Genomic DNA, 19,937 nt, shown 5'->3' on the forward strand with positions numbered 1-19,937 from the left:
GTGGGGGGGGGCATTGTGTTTCACAAACACAGCTCTTAATGTTTAAAGGAAGTCTGTTCTAAACATAAATGCTCTTTAGGCGGAAAGTGTTGTCCCTGATTAGCTGACTGCACAGGCTTTTTGGGAGGACACTTAACGCACATTCATGAAGACCAGTTTTTAAGACAAAGGCTCAGATGAATGCCTATATCCTACTGCCTGTGTTGCAGTGAATGTGAGGGATGATGAAGAGCACACTCCGATCCACTTCTGCTGCAAGACTAGTCACCTGGTGGTCCTTCACTACCTGCTGGAACAGAATGCCGACCCACATTGTGTCAATATCTATGGCGACACACCACTGCACCTGTGAGTATGACGTTAACGATTCAAAGTGTTTTAAAAAGTAGGTATTATGTGTTGGACCAGTGACAGGGTTTGATTCAATGATTAGATAGATAACACAGATAATTGGCCAATGGCTGTGTTATTTGGCTAATGACCTCAGTAATTTGGCAAAATATCTGCACTAGTTATCGAATTATCTGTGTTATTCAATTATGTAACCCCCACTGGCCAATTTACTATTAGGCTTTATATGGAAATGAATTTATGATGATGCAGACTCAGCATGTCTCACGATTATTAAAAGTCTTTTAAAGCAATATCCTGGGAGAAAGTATTCATAAACGTTTTTGTTTTCATTTGGAACTTAGGGCTTGTTAACCATGGTTACCTGGATTTAGGGAGACAGCTTATCTCCAGGACGGGCTTGGACAGCGTTGCCAAGGAAAACATCTTCAGTGAGACACCACTGCATAGGTAGGAAGCCAGTGATTTTTTTCCAAATTAAGCAAAGTACCCTTGCTATACCAATTGGGAAAAATAAGCGCGAAAAACCCTGAAATAGGGAAAATTGGCTTCGTGAATTCTTGAGAGTGGGAACTATGGGTCTTTACAGTTTCAGTGCTTATTTTAATTGTTCACTTGCACTTTTGGAACAAAATTGACCCAAACGATTGAATGAAGAGAAGACTCTTGAGAGCAACATGAAATAAATAATATTTAGTTTTTATCTCTATAGAAATTATGGGCCATGCTCTGTGAAAAAGAGGTTTAATGCATTTCAGTGTTGTCAGGGATGACACTTTCCGCTTTTATGATATTTTCTTTTTAAAGGAAGTCATTTAGCAAAAATCCTATAGGCGGAAAGTGTCATCCAAGATAAGCCTGAGTAGAGTGCAAGTGTGGTCCCTAATCAGAGACGACACTTTCAGCCTAGACACCAATTTTGCTTTGAAGAGACTTTCTTAAAAGGAATAAAATGCCATGAGCGCGGAAATTGTCGTCCCTGATTAGCATGTTTGGTCTGCACATGCTAATATGGAATGACACTTTAGGCACATGCATTTAGCCCCATTTTCCCAGAGCGCTGCTAATATATGACTGTTATCACAGTGCATGCACAAGTGGGAGGAGTGTGGAGATGATCAAGTTCCTGCTGGACCAGTCTGGAGTCAAGGCAAACTGTCAGGGCAAAGACGGGCATACCGGTAATTAGACCTGTATTTGAAAGTGATTAGACTATGAAAAGTATTTGAGCTTCGCTCTGGGAAAGCGTTGCCCTATGCATGTGTGTAAAGTGACGTCCCAAATTTGGCTTGTGCAGTCCGTACAGGCTAATCAGGGTCGACACTTTACTCCGTAAATGGATTTTCTTTAAGGAGAGAATTTCTTTTAACAAAATATTCCATGAAAGATGAAAGAGTCGTTCTTGACAGACTGATCCGGGATTACAATTTACGCACATGCATTAAAACCTTTTTTCCCAAAACAGAGGCTCATATATATTACAAGCCTTAGAGAAGATAAGCTTGGTCTCTTGTTTGACCATCACTTTCAAGAGTATTTAGTGTAGTGTTTACCATCTTTCCCTTTTAATCATTCCTTTTCTGGCAGATTGATTGATACAAATATTCTTACGGTATTATTAGACTTGTTTAATGAGCTGAACCCATGCACTTATTAAAAGGAGAATAGAAAACAGTGCAAGCTGCTAATTTATATGAACAGTGAATTACAACTTCACAAGTTACATACATGTGTATTTCGGTAATCTTCTGCTTTCCGCTAAAGTTCACAAGAGCCACTAGAACATTCTTATATGGACATGATTGAAGGCAAAGTGTCAGGGGCAGATACCGGCATACCAATAATGTGACCATTGTTTGAAAGTAAATTGGCTGTAAAAATATATATAACGTATAAAAATATATTGCTCTTCTAAATACGTTTTCAACCATTTTCTTCTGCTTTCCCTTCTAGTTTACGAGTGTCTGGTAAGCATTTGCATGCTAAGGACTTAAAAAACTTAATAAATAGATCTAAAATATTCTGCTTCCCCGTCTGCAGCATTGCACAGTGACTGTTACCATGGTCACCTGCGTGTGGTTCAGTACCTTCTTGGGAAAGGCGCCGACATCAACCTGGTGGAACATGTCAGCGACCAGAACGGGGGCAGCGAAAAACGAGAGGAGCAGACGGCGCTCATGTGGGCATATGAAGAAGGTGGGGTCCATGAATGGGCTATTTGAATTCTTATGAATTTGACCCCTCTCTCCCCAAATCTGATGTTTTTGTGTCCTCTGTACTGATACACTGCTGTGGACCTTATTATCTTAACAAAAATTATTGGTGATAAGTTATGGCGTAAATATGTGTACTTACTACTGGTACAACAGCTAAGCCAGGAAATATTTGCGTAGGTCAACTGATAGCCATGAAATGACTGAAATTCTGTTGAAAATGTTTTACATCCAAACAAACACAAACTAGCCAGATTGTTGCTGCAGGTCACGACGCCATAGTAACACTGGTTGATTTTTGCTGCAAGTCATGACGCCAAAGTTACACTGGTTGATTTTTGCTGCAAGTCATGACGCCATAGTAACACTGGTTGATTTTTGCTGCAGGTCATGACGCCATAGTAACATTGGTTGATTTTTGCTGCAGGTTATGACGCCATAGTAACACTGGTTGATTTTTGCTGCAGGTCATGACGCCATAGTAACATTGGTTGATTTTTGCTGCAGGTCATGACGCCATAGTAACACTGGTTGATGTTTGCTGCAGGTCATGACCCCATAGTAGCACTAATTGATTTTTGCTGCAGGTCATGACGCAAAAGTAGCACTGGTTGATTTTTGCTGCAGGTCATGACGCCATAGTAACATTGGTTGATTTTTTCTGTAGGTCATGACGTCATAGTAACACTGGTTGATTTTTGCTGCAGGTCATGTCGCCATAGTAACACTGGTTGATTTTTGCTGCAGGTCATGACGCCATAGTAACATTGGTTGATTTTTGCTGCAGGTTATCATGCCATAGTAACACTGGTTGATTTTTTGCTGCAGGTTATCATTCCATAGTAACACTGGTTGATTTTTTCTGCAGATCATGATGCCATAGTAGTGCTGGTTAATTCTTGTTGCAGGTTATGACGTCATAGTAAAGCTGGTTGATTTTTACTGCACGTTATGACGCCATAGTTACACTGGTTGATTTTTGCTGCAAGTCATGACGCCATAGACACACTGGATTATTTTTTCTGCAGGTCATGACGCCATAGTAACGCTGGTTGATTTTTGCTGCAGGTCATGACGCCATAGTTACACTGGTGAAGAATCACAAGCGACCCCATGATGAGTCTGCCCATGGTGGCTACAGCCAGCCTGGCGGGGAGGGCCCCTATGTGTCCGTACCGTCGCCCATCGGCAAGCTCAAGAGCATTACAAGAGGCATCAACCCTTTATATATCATAAGCAACATTTGACATGACAGCTCCAAATCACTTTTTTAATAATGTTGCTGAGGCGTAATGGTTACGGTTTTCGGCTATCGAAGGTGATGACATGGGTTCAATCTCCAATTTGAGAGCAATTTTTAGATCTCCCCCAAAAGACACCATGTACTGGTTATATCCAGGAAACAGACTGGATAACGTCTCAAGAAATCTTTGGCTTTTGACGCAATGGAGCTTAAATATAAAGAATTATTTTTAATCATTTTTTAAAACATGACAAAAGGAAACAATGTTCAATGTCCTATTGAATGGTATCAGCTAGCTCAGGTGATAGAGTGTTGGACTACAACTTATACGATTGCAGGCCCTGGTCTTGTAGGCATTGGTCGGGAAATCCTTTCTACAGACATTCTATCCCTACCTCTGAATCAAGTAGGGCAGCTGTAAGTTAATGACATAAGAGTGTGCACCTTTTAAACCAGCTAACCCAGGAAAAGTGTAAGTTGTTTAACTGAACGCTCTGATATGACTGAAATAGTGATAAAAATGGCAAAAAACAACAACAAACAAACACAAATCCATTGATGTTTCAGAGAAGATAGACGTGCTCCAGCTGCGTGCAGACCTGCCCCACCAGTTCCACATCCTGATCTCAGACATTGACTTCCAGGACGTGATTGGCAGTGGGTCCTTCGGCAAGGTCTACAAGGGACGATGTAGGAGCAAAACGGTCGCAGTCAAAAGGTAGGAATAAGGGACGCAGTAGGGGCAAGAGGGTCACAGTCAAGAGGTCGGTACAAGAGACGCTTTAGGGGCAAGACGGTCACAGTCAAGCGATGAGGCTGTTGTGATGACCTCAATCATGTAACCACAGATGATCAAAGCACAAATGATTTTTACTATTGCATTGACATTTTGAACAATCCTTCCAGAGGTTGGACTGTGGCGGTTTCCATGGCAATGTTTGAGTCGTTAATAATGAATATGCAAATAATTGTGTGTAAAAAGATTTATTGTCAATCTTTATGAACTGTAGTCGGAATGTTTATCTTAATAGTGAATAGTTGTATTTTAGATACAAGGCGAGCTGTTTTGGCACGAAGTCAGACGTGGACATGTTCTGTCGTGAGGTTGCCATACTTTCTAAGCTGAACAGCCCCTACGTCATACAGTTCATGGGCGCATGCTTGGATGACCCTTGTGTAAGTTAAAGAGAAATACAACTAGACTCTGTCATTTGAAGGTCACTGGGAGCTTACTTATTACCCAGAAATAGCTGTTGTTCTTAATAGTGAATAGTTGTATTTCAGATACAAGGCGAGCTGTTTTGGCACGAAGTCAGACGTGGACATGTTCTGTCGTGAGGTTGCCATACTTTCTAAGCTGAACAGCCCCTATGTCATACAGTTCATGGGCGCATGCTTGGATGACTCTAGTGTAAGTTAAAGTGAAATACAGCTGGACTCTGTTATCTTAACCCTTTGCCCAATAAGAAGCTGTATTTTTGTATTGAACAATAAGTTATTTATTTATTAAACATCAAGAATAAACAAGTTGTGGCTACCTATACTTTATTTCCAGCAATTTGCCATAGTGACACAGTACGTTGTAGGCGGGTCTCTGTTCAGCCTTCTTCATGAGCAGAAAAGGTAAAGTGTTGCCTTATAAGTTGGGAAGTATGAAAAAAAGGACAGTCAATAAACACAAACTAAAAACTGTTAAAGAAAAAAATTATTTTGATTTCATTGCTTTATTTCAGGTAAAATTAATAATGTTTAATATAATATGAGAATATTTCTAAGAAAACAGAACTTTTAAGTTGATTTTGTTCTGTGTAAAAATGTTATTAATCATCATTGCAAAGTGCCGACGGAAATAATAATTTTCTCCCTCTACAGTGATCATATAATGGTGTCATACATGTCATACATGACATTAACAATAAAGCCTGATACCTAATTTCCATGGTAATACACACTTGATACTTTGTTTCAATGGTTACTGTGAAGACGATGTAAGTGATAAGACGTTGTGTTCAGGTTCGTTCCTTTAATTCAACTAACATATACATAATATAACAGGATATGACGTTACATTAAAAACAACGTTACATAAAGTGTCGTGACGTTGTGTTAACGCGCCAAAACTGCGACAGTTACAAACTACTGCAGTCACATGACATAAACAATAAAGCCTGATACTTATTTTCAATGGCTATAGACTGTTGATACTTTTTATGCCCCCGAAGGGTCCGTCTGTCCGTCCGTCTGTCTGTCCGTCTGTCCGTCACACTTTGCGTTTAGGTTTCGAAAAATGCTCATAACTTCTATGTCGCTTCAGATGTAACTTTCATATTTGGTATGCATGTGTATATGGACAATGCCTTTCCATACGCACACAAATTTTAACCCTTTTGACCTTGACCTTAAACTTAGGGTCCGCGTTTAGGTTTTGAAAAATGCATTTATGTTTCGAAAAATGCTCATACCTTCTATCAAAGCTTTTATCGGGGGCATATGACATCCTATTGAGACAGCTCTTGTTTTCCATGGTAACAGACTACTTGAGTTATATGACATTAACAATAACACCAGATACTTAATTTCCATGATAATAAACTGTCAATACATTTGTTTCCATGGTAACAGATTGCTGAACATCCACTCAAAGCTGATCATAGCAACAGACGTCGCTATGGGCATGAAGTACCTTCACACTCTTCCCCAGCCAATCTTTCACCGCGACCTCAATAGTCAAAACATACTTCTAGAGGAGAACGGAAGGGCGATTGTGGCTGACTTTGGAGGTAGCAGACTGTACTCACAGATTAGACGAGCAGCGTTCCCGTACATCTGATCTGAATGCTTGTGTTGAGTGTAGTCCCAGATAAGCCTTTGCAGTCCGTACAGGATAATCTGAGACGACACTTTCCACTGATATATAGTTTTTTGTTGAAAGGAAGTATTCTCTAAACAAAAAATCAGTCTAGGCGGAAAGTGTCCTCACTAATAAGTATGTGCCCTCTGCACGGGCTAATCTAGTACGACATTTAACACACAGGCATTAAACCCAGTTGCCTAGAATCAAATAATTAAGTACAGAGGATAGTGTGTTTGGTAAAGTGTATTACTACAGTACCATTGCTGCTAACTTTCGAGGTGTAAGCACTTAATTGCAAAGAGGGTTAGATTGTTTTGTGTGGTTAAGTGAAAAAAGCCTTATTTCTGACTTTGGAGGAATGTTACTGTGAACACTGGGTAAATTATTGAGCCGGTTGGATTAAGTGAGTATTGTAATATTGAGAATAGTGGACTTTTGTCGCAAACCTGCTGGTCAGGCTATCGTAAAATGTGAACGAGGAGCAATGTGATTGGCATGTTACATTATGGCTGCATCTTTATTGCTGATTTCGAGGTTGCGTCATTTTGCCTACATGGTTAAATTTTGAACATGTGTGGCTATGTATTTAGTATATTGCAGAATTACTGTACCGTGATGGCTGACTTAACAGTTTGTTGGTATTGGTAAAATCTGCATCACATAGACAGTCATATCTGTGGGGCAGATAACTAACTTTTTATGGTAACTGACCTTTCTTGGTTGGCTGATTTGACAAATGAACAGTTGCTCGAGTGATTCCAAATTATTTGACTAAAACATTGTCAAAAAATTTTAAAAGTTCAAATTTCAGTTCTAATGCATGTATATTGACCCAACTTTGATGTCTGAACAATGTTTTATGGTAATACATGTATTGCTGTAAAATTGTAATTACAGAGTCCCAGTTCCTGCGGACATTAGAAGACAACATGACCAAGCAGCCCGGGGTAGGTACATACTGCCTAGATCTGGACAGGAGCTGGTTTTCACATAGCATTTATACAGAAAAACACCCAAAACTAGAACTTAATCTTCAAATAATACACATGAAATATATACTGGAAACATGTTTAAAACTGCTTAAAAATTTTAAAGATTATCTTTTCAAGTGTGTGCTTTCTTTTTCCTTTTAGCTAATTTCATCCTTTTGCATTTGAAGATTGCCTCTTAAATTGCCTAAATAGTTCTATTTAATAGCTGTTACTTTTGGCCAACCCAGTAAGGGTGTTGGCGTACTTTCACCATGCCCAATTTTACCAAAGTAATGCACTGGCTATCCGAACCCTATGAGCCCAGTTCTATGAAAAGGTAAATTCCCCACAGGCTATTCATGAACTACACTTTCCACTTTTATGGTATTTTTTGTTTAAAGGAAGTCACTTCATATCAAAATCCAGTTTATACAGAAAGTGTCGTCCCAGATAAGCATGTGCAGACTTTTACCTGCTCCTGTTTTACAGAACCTGCGCTGGATGGCTCCAGAGATCTTCACGCAGTGCACCAAATACAGTATCAAGGCGGACGTGTTCAGCTTCTCCCTGTGTTTGTGGGAACTGTTGGCTGGGGAGCTGCCTTTGCGCACCTGAAACCAGGTGAGCAGCCTTTTGCACACCTGAAACCCATTGAGCTACTTTTAACACACCTGAAACTAGGTGAGCTGCCCTTTGCTCATCTGAAACCAGGTGAGCATCCCTTTGCGCAACTTAAACCAGGTGAGCGTCCCTTTGTGCACCTGTAACCAGGTGAGCTACCTTTTTATGTCCCCGGTAGGGTGGCATATAGCAGTTTAAATGTCCGTCAGTCTTCCGTCCGTATGCCGTCCGTCTGAAAACTTTAACATTGGTCATAACTTTTGCAATATTGAAGATAGCAACTTGATATTTGGCATGCATTTGTATCTCATGAAGCTGCACATTTTGAGTAGTGAAAGGCCAAGGTCATCCTTCAAGGTCAAAAGTCAAAAAATACAATCCAAGGGAAGTAATAAGCTTCAAAAGGGAGATAAATTGTAAACCTGCCAAATGAGATATTTAAATTTTATTTCAAAGCAGCGCAATAAGGGGCATTTTGTTTCTGACAAACACATATCTTGTTCACACCTGAAACCAGCTGAGCGGCCCTTTACACACCTGAAACCATGTGAGCAGTCAGGGAACAAAAGATATAGGGATGTTTGTTGAGCCCACATATGAAAAGCTTGATATATCTGTCACAATGTCAGGTGTATGTGGGTAATTGATTGCATGCGTCCATCCAAGCTGTTGCAGACTTTTATAATTCATCATTAAATTGTAAAATATTAACAAATGTTTACCTTATGGATAAGACATTTATATACGTTATGACCTAAGTTTTAATACTATATTTTATTTTTTTACTAGTTAGGGGATATTGTTTGTAAGCTAGAAATTGGTGAGATTACTTCTCTATATCATCAAAGAGTTTAATAAATCATGATGTGAAATGAGATCTTTTTTATCACATGCTAATATCTAAGCAAATAAAATTCACAATTATGTAAATATTATGATAAAACCTGTATGTTTTTTTAAGTCCACATGTTCATTATTTCTTTTGCATAAACTTGATAAAACAGCGGATATTTAAGTACATCTCTGTATGTTTTCAGCTGCTGCTGCAGCCAAGATGAAAGATCTTTTGTATCACATGCTTTTATATATTAAATGGATGTTTAAGTACATCTCCGTAACTATGTTTTAAGCTTGATACAACAGTGGATGTTTAAGTATATCTCCGTATGTTTTCAGCTTGATACAACAGTGGATGTTTAAGTACATCTTTTTATGTTTTCAGCTTGATACAACAGTGGATGTTTAAGTACATCTTTGTATGTTTTCAGCTGCGGCTGCAGCAGAGATGGCCTACCATCAAACCCGTCCACCCATAGCTGTCACATTTCCTAAACCACTCGTGTCCTTGCTGCAGTGTGGATGGAATCCTAACCCAGAGGTATACTATACTGGGTATATGAAAGTGTGAACATCTATACAAAGCAAAAGGGGGTTAATTGGAATCACCAGGAATTTCTGTCCCTCAGTCCGTGGACACACATTTTTCTGCACAAGTTCTCTTTCAAAGTACAACATTTAAACTTTCTTGGAACGTTCCTTAAAGTATAGAGTGATGCATGTGGAAGTCCTGGCTTAAAAACTGGGAGTAAATTTCTGTCAAATGTCTTGCAATGTAAGCTTCGCTATCCAGGTACATCAATTTCAATTATTATATATAACTGACCTTGCTTTAAAATGTCCTTCTATGCCATCCTCTACTGAAGTAAATAACTTTAAAGTGCCCTGTTATTCAAGCACTGCTACATATGTTAATGACTTACTTGTCCCCCAAGGCAATCCCTCCTACCAATGTAAATTACTTTCAAATGTTCCTTAATTCAAAACTTGCTACCCAGGTAAATTACTGTCAAATGTCCCGCCATGCAAGCCTTGCTTCCTGGATAAATAACTTTCAAATGTCCCACAATCCATAACTTTCTACCTAGATAAATTACTAACAAATGTTTTGCAATGCTAGCCTTGCTACCCAAGTTAATTTTTTTCAAAAGTCCCCCTAAGAATCCAAGTCTTTTCAATCAGCCAGGTAAAGGATGTAAGACTCTGTAATATATAAATGCCTGCTGTTTTCAATACAAATTATAAAAAATAAATATCTTCACACTATACCTACCATAAATGCATGCTCTAAACAGTACACATTATTTAAGCCTAAAGCATAACTGTTATCTATCAGGACAGACCAGATTTTGCAGAGATTCTGCCCATTCTTGAGGAATGTAAACAGTCCGGCACAGTGATGTTGCTTAGCAACCCCTCTGGGTACCAGTCTCTGTCGCTGTCCGCCAGTCTCCCAGCAGTGATCCGGGACCACGATGGTATCCTTGACGATGGCAGGTCCACTCCGCCCTTGGCAGGAAATGTCAGTGCTTTGAAGAGCCGCTGGGAACAAACTGTCCAGCAGCATAGGTGAGTTGGTTTTCACTCATTGGGTCTGACATGGGTGAGTTTGTTATCCATTCAACTAGGTGTGTTTTGTTGTCCACTCAATAAGTCTAGTGACCACCCAATATAGATGAGTTTGTCTTCCACTCAATACAGGTGAGTTTTGTTGTCCACTCAATTAAGGTGAGTCTAGTGTCTACTCAATATAATTGGGTTTGTTCACTCAACATTAGGTGAGTTTGTTGTCCACTCAACATAGTTGAGTTTGTTGTACACTCAACATAGGTGAGTTTGGTGTCCACTCAATATAGGTGAGTCTGTTGTACACTCAACATAGGCGAGTTTGTTGTTCACTCAACATTAGGCGAGTTTGTTTTCCACTCAACATAAGGTGAGTTTGTTGTCCACTCAACATAGTTGAGTTTGCTGTACACTCATTATAGTTGAGTTTGTTGTACACTCAACATTAGGTGAGTTTGTTGTCCACTCAACATAGTCGAGTTTGTTGTCCACTCAACATAGTTAAGTTTGTTTTCCATTCAGCATAGGTGAGTGTGATGTCCACACAAAAGTCAGTCTAGCGTCCACTCAGGGGGTCAGAAATGGGTCAGTCATTCAGCATCCAGACATAGAGGAGTTTTGTGTCCCCTCAAAATAAGTGAGTTTGAAGTCAACCCAGCATAGATGAGTTTGTTGTCCACTCAACACATGTGAGTTTGAGGGCATCCAACATAGGTGAGTGTGTTGTCCACAAAACAGGTGAGTGTTTTGTCCACAAAACATAGGTGAGTGTGTTGTCCACAAAACATAGGTGCGTTTGTTGTCCACTAAACATAGGTGAGTTTGTTGTCCACTTAACATAGGTGAGTTTGTTGTCCACTTAACATAGGTGAGTTTGTTGTCCACTCATCAAAGGTGAGTTTGTTGTCCCCTCAACATAGGTGAGTTTGTTGTCCACTCAACATAGGTGAGTTTGTTGTCCACTCAACATAGGTGAGTTTGTTGACCACTCAACATAGGTTAGTTTGTTGTCCACTTAACATAGGTGAGTTTGTTGTCCACTCATCAAAGGTGAGTTTGTTGTCCACTCAACATAGGTGAGTTTGTTGTCCACTCAACATAGGTGAGTTTGTTGTCCACTCAACATAGGTGAGTTTGTTGACCACTCGACATAGGTGAGTTTGTTGTCCACTCAACATAGGTGAGTTTGTTGACCACTCAACATAGGTGAGTTTGTTGTCCACTCAACATAGGTGAGTTTGTTGTCAACTCAACATAGGTGAGTTTGTTGTCCACTCAACATAGGTGAGTTTGTTGTCAACTCAACATAGGTGAGTTTGTTGTCCACTGAACATAGGTTAGTTTGTTGTTTACTCATCAAAGGTGCGTTTGTTGTCCACTCAACATAGGTGAGTTTGTTGTCCACTCAACAAAGGTGAGTGTGTTGTCCACAAAACATAGGTGAGTGTGTTGTCCACTCAACATAGGTGAGTTTGTTGACCACTCAACAAAGGTGTGTTTTTGGTCCACTCAACATAGGTGAGTTTGTTGTCCACCCAATATAGGTTAGATTGTTGTCCACTGAACATAGGTGATTTTGATGCCCACTCAATAAAGGTGAGTTTGTTTACCACTCAACATAGGTGAGTTTGTTATCCACTCAACATAGGTGAGTTTGTTGTCCACTCAACATAAGTAAGTTTGAAGTGAACTCAACATAGATGAGTTTGTTGTCCATTCAACATAGGTGAGTTTGTTGTCTACACAACATTGGTGGGTTTGTTGTCCACACAACATAGGTGAGTTTGTTGTCCACTCAACATAGGTGAGTTTGTTGTCCACACAACATAGGTGAGTTTGTTGTCCACTCAACATAGGTGAGTTTGTTGTCCATTCAACATAGGTGGATTTGTTGTCCACACAACATAGGTGAGTTTGTTGTCCACTCAACATAGGTGAGTTTGTTGTCCACACAACATAGGTGAGTTGTTGTCCACTCAACAAATGTGAGTTTATTGTCCACACAACATTAGGTGAGTTTGTTGTCCCCTCAACATAGGTGAGTTTGTTGTCCACTCAACAAAGGTGAGTGTGTTGTCCACAAAACATAGGTGAGTGTGTTGTCCGCTCAACATAGGTGAGTTTGTTGACCACTCAACATAGGTGAGTTTGTTGTCCACTTATCATTGGTGAGTTTGTTGTCCACTCAACAAAGGTGAGTTTGTTGTCCACTCAACATAGGTGAGTTTGTTGTCCACTCAACATAGGTGGATTTGTTGTCCACACAACATAGGTGAGTTTGTTGTCCACTCAACATAGGTGAGTTTGTTGTCCACACAACATAGGCGAGTTTGTTGTCCACACAACATAGGTGAGTTTGTTGTCCTTACAACATAGGTTAGATTGTTGTCCACTCAAAATAGGTGAGTTTGTTGTACACTCAACATAGTTGAGTTTGTTGTCCACTCAACATAGGTGAGTGTGTTGTATATTCAGGAGGTCAAGCACAGGTCAGTCATCAAGCATCCAGACATGGGTATGTTTATCGTCCACTCAGAGATCTAATATATATCAGTCTTTTATCCATATAAAGGAGTTTATGGACTCAATATGATGCATCAGGAGTTTGTCAATGCATGAACATTTTGTTAACCTTTATTTTGCTTAAAGATGTTTTATGCCCTAGGAATGACAAGTTTTGATCTCAGACAAGTTTCCTAGAATCCTAGAATCATATTTTGATAATATTTTCTATAGCCCTACCGGTAATTCTATAATCAATTACATTTTTGGTTGTGCTTTTTCAGTGTGGATGACTTAAGAACAAGGCTACCATTCCCACAGTTAGACAAATATGGTAGGTGTTAAGTGCTTTATCAAATACAACTAATAATTTAATGCTTTAGTGGACGAATTAATGGAGAAAACCCGCAAATGACAAGTCAACTGATTGACTCAATTGTTTTACTGAAGCTCAAAGGAAATTATCAATTTGAATAACAAGTTTGTTTGGGACTGTCAGATTTTTTTTAAAGGAAGGTGATGAATATCAAAATGATTGAATATCTATTTATTAACATATAGAAAATAAATGAAAATTGAATAAAATAATGTTGACAACATACTATATAATATATATCATTAATTGATTATTATTTTTACTTATTTAATAAGTGAAGTGTTACTGCTATATGGTCTCTTTAGCTTTTAAATAGAATGAGCCCATAGGGTTAATAACAAGTCATGTGTGACAATGTGATATCACTTCATTGACGTCATTATATTGCAGGTTATGTGTGCGACCCCCTGAGTACCCTTAGAATCTCCATCCCTCTGGAGCAGAGGAGAGAGGCCTCCAAGTCCAGCCCTAATTCACAGGCCCCATGATCCGATAATGTTTTAAGATCCATCTTGATGTTTATCACAAATACTCAGTCAATAGCAATAGCATTCATTATTATGTAATATGTTTTCCGATTGGTCAATATTTGAAGTTGAGATATAAAACAAGTCTGCCATTGGTCAATTTATAAAGTTTGGCTATGGAACAAACTTTGCCATATCTGAATTGTATAGGCCCAGCTATGTAACAAACTTGTCTTGTGGTTCATAAATTTGAAATATGTTACACTCTTTGCCATTGTTCAATATTGTAAATTCGAATTCTGTTTGATATATACACTGTTCATAGTCCTTTGTGCCAGATACCAAACTAAGGAGCTTGTGCTCCTTATACTCTTTGTACAAGAAATATGTGAGCCATGCATTTAACAAGCCATGATACATTGAAACCTACAAGTTGCTATCCTACTTTGTAACATAAGTATATTCTGATATGACATTTTGATATCGGTCTTTGCACACACATGTCCTCTAGGTTTCTTAATGGTTGGTATATCTCAACAACATTTACCTTGCACTGGTTACCTCCCATTGGCATAATTATACGCTTGATTTGTTTTCTATTTTTGTAATCTTATTTGTTAGTGAACGTTTTGCTTGAGTTTAATGCGAGCCCAACAGTATAGTTAGTGAGGAAAACTTCAATTGATTTCAGTCGCTTAATATATTCGCTGTTATGGTATTAAAATATATTCATACATAAAGGTTAGTGCCAGGTTATTGTTGGTGCTCTATATATTGAACACTATAAAGCTGTTACACAGAGAACTTTCATGGTGGTATCCTTGAAGAGCTATTTAAAGGCAAGATGTTTGTTATTTTATTATATTTTAAGAAGCTTTTTACGAGTAGTTTTAGTGAATCACCAGTCTTTCATGCATTTCAAAAATCATGTTCATGAGATTTTTTTCTCATGTCATCTCAATATTGGTGCTTTAGTAAATAAATGTATGACATGCATCTATGTTAAATTACAACTTTATATGATTGTGTTTACATTTGTTTTCTTTTTCAGTTGTTGGATTCTTTTGTTGTTTTGAATATTAATGCTGTATGCTGATTTTTTTAACGTATATACTTACATACTTCGACATGTAATACACATTCTTTATTCATATTAGATATAAATTGAACAGATATTTATATTATTAGTTTTTAGGAGGTTTACAATAAGGGAATTAATGATGTACCAAAGATAACTCGATTTTTTGTGTTAAGAAATGCTGCATTAGTCTGTATTTACCTGCGTTTATAGTCTGATTTATCTATATAATTATCAATGCATATTACAGCACACATTCATTTTTACCATGTGTATGGTTGAGCAATACCCATGATGTGCTAACCGGTATAGTTTGAAAGTCAACAATATTGAAAGTAGTTTATATTTTTTTGAATGATTTAGTCATTTAACAAATATTTTTAATTAAATTGATCATAATGGTGTTCAATATTTTTTACACCTGTGCAATAACTTGTAAATTGTGTTCATGTTTTTCTTGAGCCTTTGATATGTTTTCGATATATTTGCCTAATGAAACCTGTGCCAAATTATGAAGTAAAGCATTGTTAGAACTGCACCAGTTCTGCACAGTTTTAGTGTTTTACGTGTGTGTTTTTTTTATATAGAAGTTGTGTACTTTTCACACAAAACAACTTTAAGATTCAACATATCTTTAAATATGTGCATTTTCATATGTATGTTTTTTATAAAGAAGGTGTGTAATTTTCACACAAAACAACTTTAAGATTCAATATATCTTTAAATATGTGCATTTTTATGCTCCCCATATATATATGGGGAGCATATAGTTGCCAGTTTGGGGTTCCTTACTTACTGCCGTATCACTTTTGTTAACGTTTTTTATAGCGCCTTCAATATTTTACCGATCTCTTACATATTTGGCATGTAGGTACCTTGCGTGGACCTCTACCTTTTGATGATGTTTGAGGTCACTGGGGTCAAGGTCAAGATCACTGAGGCTAATAATAGATTTTGCCGTCACAATTTTGTTAGTTTCTCATAGCACCTTCCATATTTTCCTGGTCTCTTACATATTTGGCTTGTAGGTACCTTTCATGAACCTCTACCTTTTGATGAGGTTTAAGTCATTGGGGTCAAGGTCAAGGTCACCAAGGCGAATAATAGATTTTCTGTTACAGTTTAGTTACAGTTTCTCATAGCACCTTCAATATTTAACAGATCTCATACATATTTGGCATGTAGGTACTTTGCATGGACCTCTACCTTTTGATGAGGTTTGAGGTCACTGGGGTCAAGGTCACCGAAGCTAATAATAGATTTTCTCAATGTCACACTTTGGTTACAGTTTCTCATAGCGCCTATAATATTTGATCGATCTCTTATATTTGGGATGAAGGTACTTTGCATGGACCTCTTCCTTTTTGATGAGGTTTGAGGTCACTGGGGTCAAGGTCACTGAGGCTAATAATAGATTTTCTCAAGGTCACACTTTTTTCCACACAAACCATATATCGACAAAGCATCAATGGGGAGCATCCATCAGTTTTACTGATATCCTTGTTTTTATTAGTCATGTGTTCTTTTATTTGTATGCAAATCTTAATAATTATGGTATACAGTCCTGAAATGTGGATATAAAAACATATTTCCCCCAAAATATAGCAATATATAAAAACCTATGCATATTCACACTTTTAAAGAATATATTTATCAAGTACTTGAAATGCATGGATACAAACTTTGAGAAAAGCATATTTAATGCTTTTATTTTCCACACGTGCCTTTTGATGTATTAGAATTGACACCTACAATATTCATATAATGTTCTGAAAATGTTATGCCACTGTAAAATAGTTACCTGTAGTGTGCATGTGGATAAATGTACTGTAAGTATAATAATTGTATACTAATTTTGCGACTACTACATATTTTTTGTGTTTCTGTGCGTTTACACGAACAGGAAATTTCTTTTGAAAACAATTGTATTCATACTTATTTAAAGATAAGTGTGTTTTTATTATGCTGTATTAGCGCTTAATAAGCACCTTAAATCAAGCTCATACTTTGTTTTGTCCAATTTGAAATTTGGAATAGTTATCACTGGCAAAAATATTTACTGATATGTTATCTCTGTTTTATTTTGGATGAATCTCATAATCTCATACTCAGGACCAGAATTCCGTTCTAGCCTGGTTTAAACTTTAGCCATTAACTATTTAATGGTGTTTTTGTTTTGTTCTTTGTGCAATATTCATTTAAGTCAATGAAATATTTTTTTGGAATGTTACTAGTTTTTTGTCTTTTGCTGTCTTCCTTGATAGTTTACATGCAGTTTTACATGTTTATAGCTCTTATGTGACTATTGAAATCCACAAATCTAGTCAGTTTTCTTATACATAGTTTTATATAAAAATTCGGTGATGTATCATTATCATTATATTTGTGACTTTGTTGTGATGACTGGTGTTATGTACCGGTATACTTCGTTATCCTGTTTTATTTGTTTTTGATTTTGAATCTTTTCTAGTCATTTGTTCTGATCCTCTGTGACTTGTTAAACCACGAAAATGTTTGCAAAAATCCTTGTATGATCATGTAAAATTCGACTTAAAGATTTGGCATTATTGTGGTATATTTGCCAATAAGCAAATTTCTATTGTTATGTTACCTGTTGTGTCTTGTATTGAGTCTTGTAATCTTTAAGTCAGAACTGTCTGAGTTTTGGATGTTTGAATCTGAACTTGAAATAAATCTCTCCATATATATTGAGTGTCTTTATGGTCAGTAAATTATCATGACTTATAAATATGACCAACTTTTTTGTAGGATGATGCCCGCTTTGGTATTTATACAATGAGGTTAAAGTTAATGTGCATGACTAAATTCCGGATACGGTTTGGTTGCAACAGGTACATGCGTCTGTAACTTCTACAGATATTGAAATGAAACTTTATACACGTTTTCTGGATCATCATGAGGAAACTGATCAAGGCATATGACATGTAATTTATAATTATTCCCTCATTTGTTCTTAGAACGGTGTAGTTTAAAGCTATTGCATTTAAATTACTCCTTATCTGAAAGCTTTCGAGTCCATTTCCTGGGCCTAACACCAGTTCTTGGTGTGTTTTGGGAAGATCTAAAGAATGATCCCACAGTGGGGATCGAACCGTGATCACCTGGTCTATTACACCACGTCGTATCATCGAAAGTATGGTTTAAGGTTGCACGCAACAAGTCTTTATTTTCATAATTACTAGAGATTTTCAATAAATTATCAATATATATCTTTGTGGTAATTATAGATGACTGAAAAAGGGCAACAACTCTGAGATGCAATTTAGCAGCGTAATGCCCCTTTTGTACTTGTGAAATTAAAGCAAAGGTTTGTATTTTCATTATATCACTGTGGGCAAAGCGTAGTCCGTTTCTCTACGACGTCGGGTATAGGTTTTACTATGAAAGATTGAATCAATCGAAGTACAGATTGGTGGAAATATTGGGTTTTAAATAGGTAAGATTATGTTTTTCTCATAAGAAAACTCTGTATTTAAGCACAATGTCATTTCATAGGTCCGTTACTTCAAATTATGTTCCAACATGTGTCTGGCTTATGCGGTTAAACATGAAATATACCGCTGATTTATCAAACCAAAGTAAATTTCAATTTAACAAATGCAATTAAGGTTTACAACTGTGTTTAAATGACACAATTTTACAATTTCCATATTGATCTATGTATCGTTAAGCCACTGGTGTGTTTAGAAATGTGTAGGGTGACCCAGTGATTAAAAATAAAGACTGCATGAATAGTATTATTACGCATGATCATGTGTCTGACAGTATGCGTATCGTATATGCCTCGCTACGACAACGCTTTAGCGTGTATGCGTTTCTCCCAGAAGGCGTATTGGTTATCTCTCAAAGACGAAAGTCACAAGGTTGTGTTGGGATTAATACGTTCGTGTCAGAGGAGAAAGTCGCAAATTGAATACTTGGTTGGGGGATATTGCTGAAACGACGTTATTATGCACCTTCTTCTACTTGATCTGTATGTTTTTTACTTTGCAGTGTATGTTGTGATTTCCATAAGCGCGTGAAGGGGGCGAAACTTTATAAATATTATCATGGCATTTAACTCTTATGACCCTGCAGACGTATCATTTGCGACTTGTAGCAGACTTACTTTGAAAAACTTTAGACAAACGTGGACATTCGTCATCAATAGCTATTGTCTATTTATCACACTATTTTCTATAAGAACATATCCGTATTTCAAGCTGCAATTTGATAAAACTGTTACTCGAGTTAATCTGATAAAGATAATTATTTTTGACATAGAGGTGTTTTTTTTTAAATACAGAGTCATGGAGTGGCTGCATGTTTCATTTGAGGAGGAGGTATTAACAACGGCACAACATGATACGAACAGCACAGTCGACATGGTAATGCACATTATTATTATATAATAAAATTCACGACTAGGCCAAAGCAAACGATAGAAATTGAAATCCCATCTATAAGACGACATTTGAAATTGGCAGACGTGTGAAATGTCTAAGTATGAACGAGAGTCTTGACCGTTTAAAAACATTTTCAATAAGTAAACATATTCCTCTTTTAGAAATACTAATAACAAATTCTGTCACCAACCCTCACATATGATATCATTGATTGTTGATCTTACATCTGTAACAAATATGTGACTTTTCAGTAGAATATAAGTTTTTATAGAGATAAAGAAGTAGAACGAAAACATTATGGTACAAATGGCCTTCCGTAGTTAACTTTGTTTTTAAATCTCATACTTTACTTCTCTCTTATTTTTCATAGTTATTTGTGTGTTTCAAGCATTTCTAAGATGTCTACCGATGTATATTTCTGTAAATGGTGTTTGCTGCTGACTTTATTGCAT

General features: G+C 37.3%; 1 protein-coding gene across 4 annotated transcripts in view; it reads left to right on the plus strand.

Annotated features, from left to right (window-relative positions):
• LOC127838842 (serine/threonine-protein kinase TNNI3K-like) overlaps positions 1–17,767 on the plus strand; it is a 128,611-nt gene extending 110,844 nt beyond the window's left edge. The window contains exons 19-22 of one of the 4 annotated variants that reach the window (XM_052366844.1): positions 9,522–9,631; positions 10,427–10,659; positions 13,443–13,492; positions 13,925–14,971. In XM_052366844.1, the coding sequence (XP_052222804.1) occupies positions 9,522–9,631; positions 10,427–10,659; positions 13,443–13,492; positions 13,925–14,022 (491 nt within the window). In that variant the 3' untranslated portion in view covers positions 14,023–14,971. Of the gene's footprint in view, positions 1–9,521; positions 9,632–10,426; positions 10,660–13,442; positions 13,493–13,924; positions 14,972–16,264 lie in introns of those variants that run through there. The other 3 variants (XM_052366843.1, XR_008029989.1, XR_008029990.1) reach the window with 3 other exon arrangements.
• The last annotated feature ends 2,170 nt before the right edge of the window (positions 17,768–19,937 follow it).

Source organism: Dreissena polymorpha, chromosome 7 (assembly GCF_020536995.1).
Source record: "Dreissena polymorpha isolate Duluth1 chromosome 7, UMN_Dpol_1.0, whole genome shotgun sequence".
NCBI classification, from domain to species: domain Eukaryota; kingdom Metazoa; phylum Mollusca; class Bivalvia; order Myida; family Dreissenidae; genus Dreissena; species Dreissena polymorpha.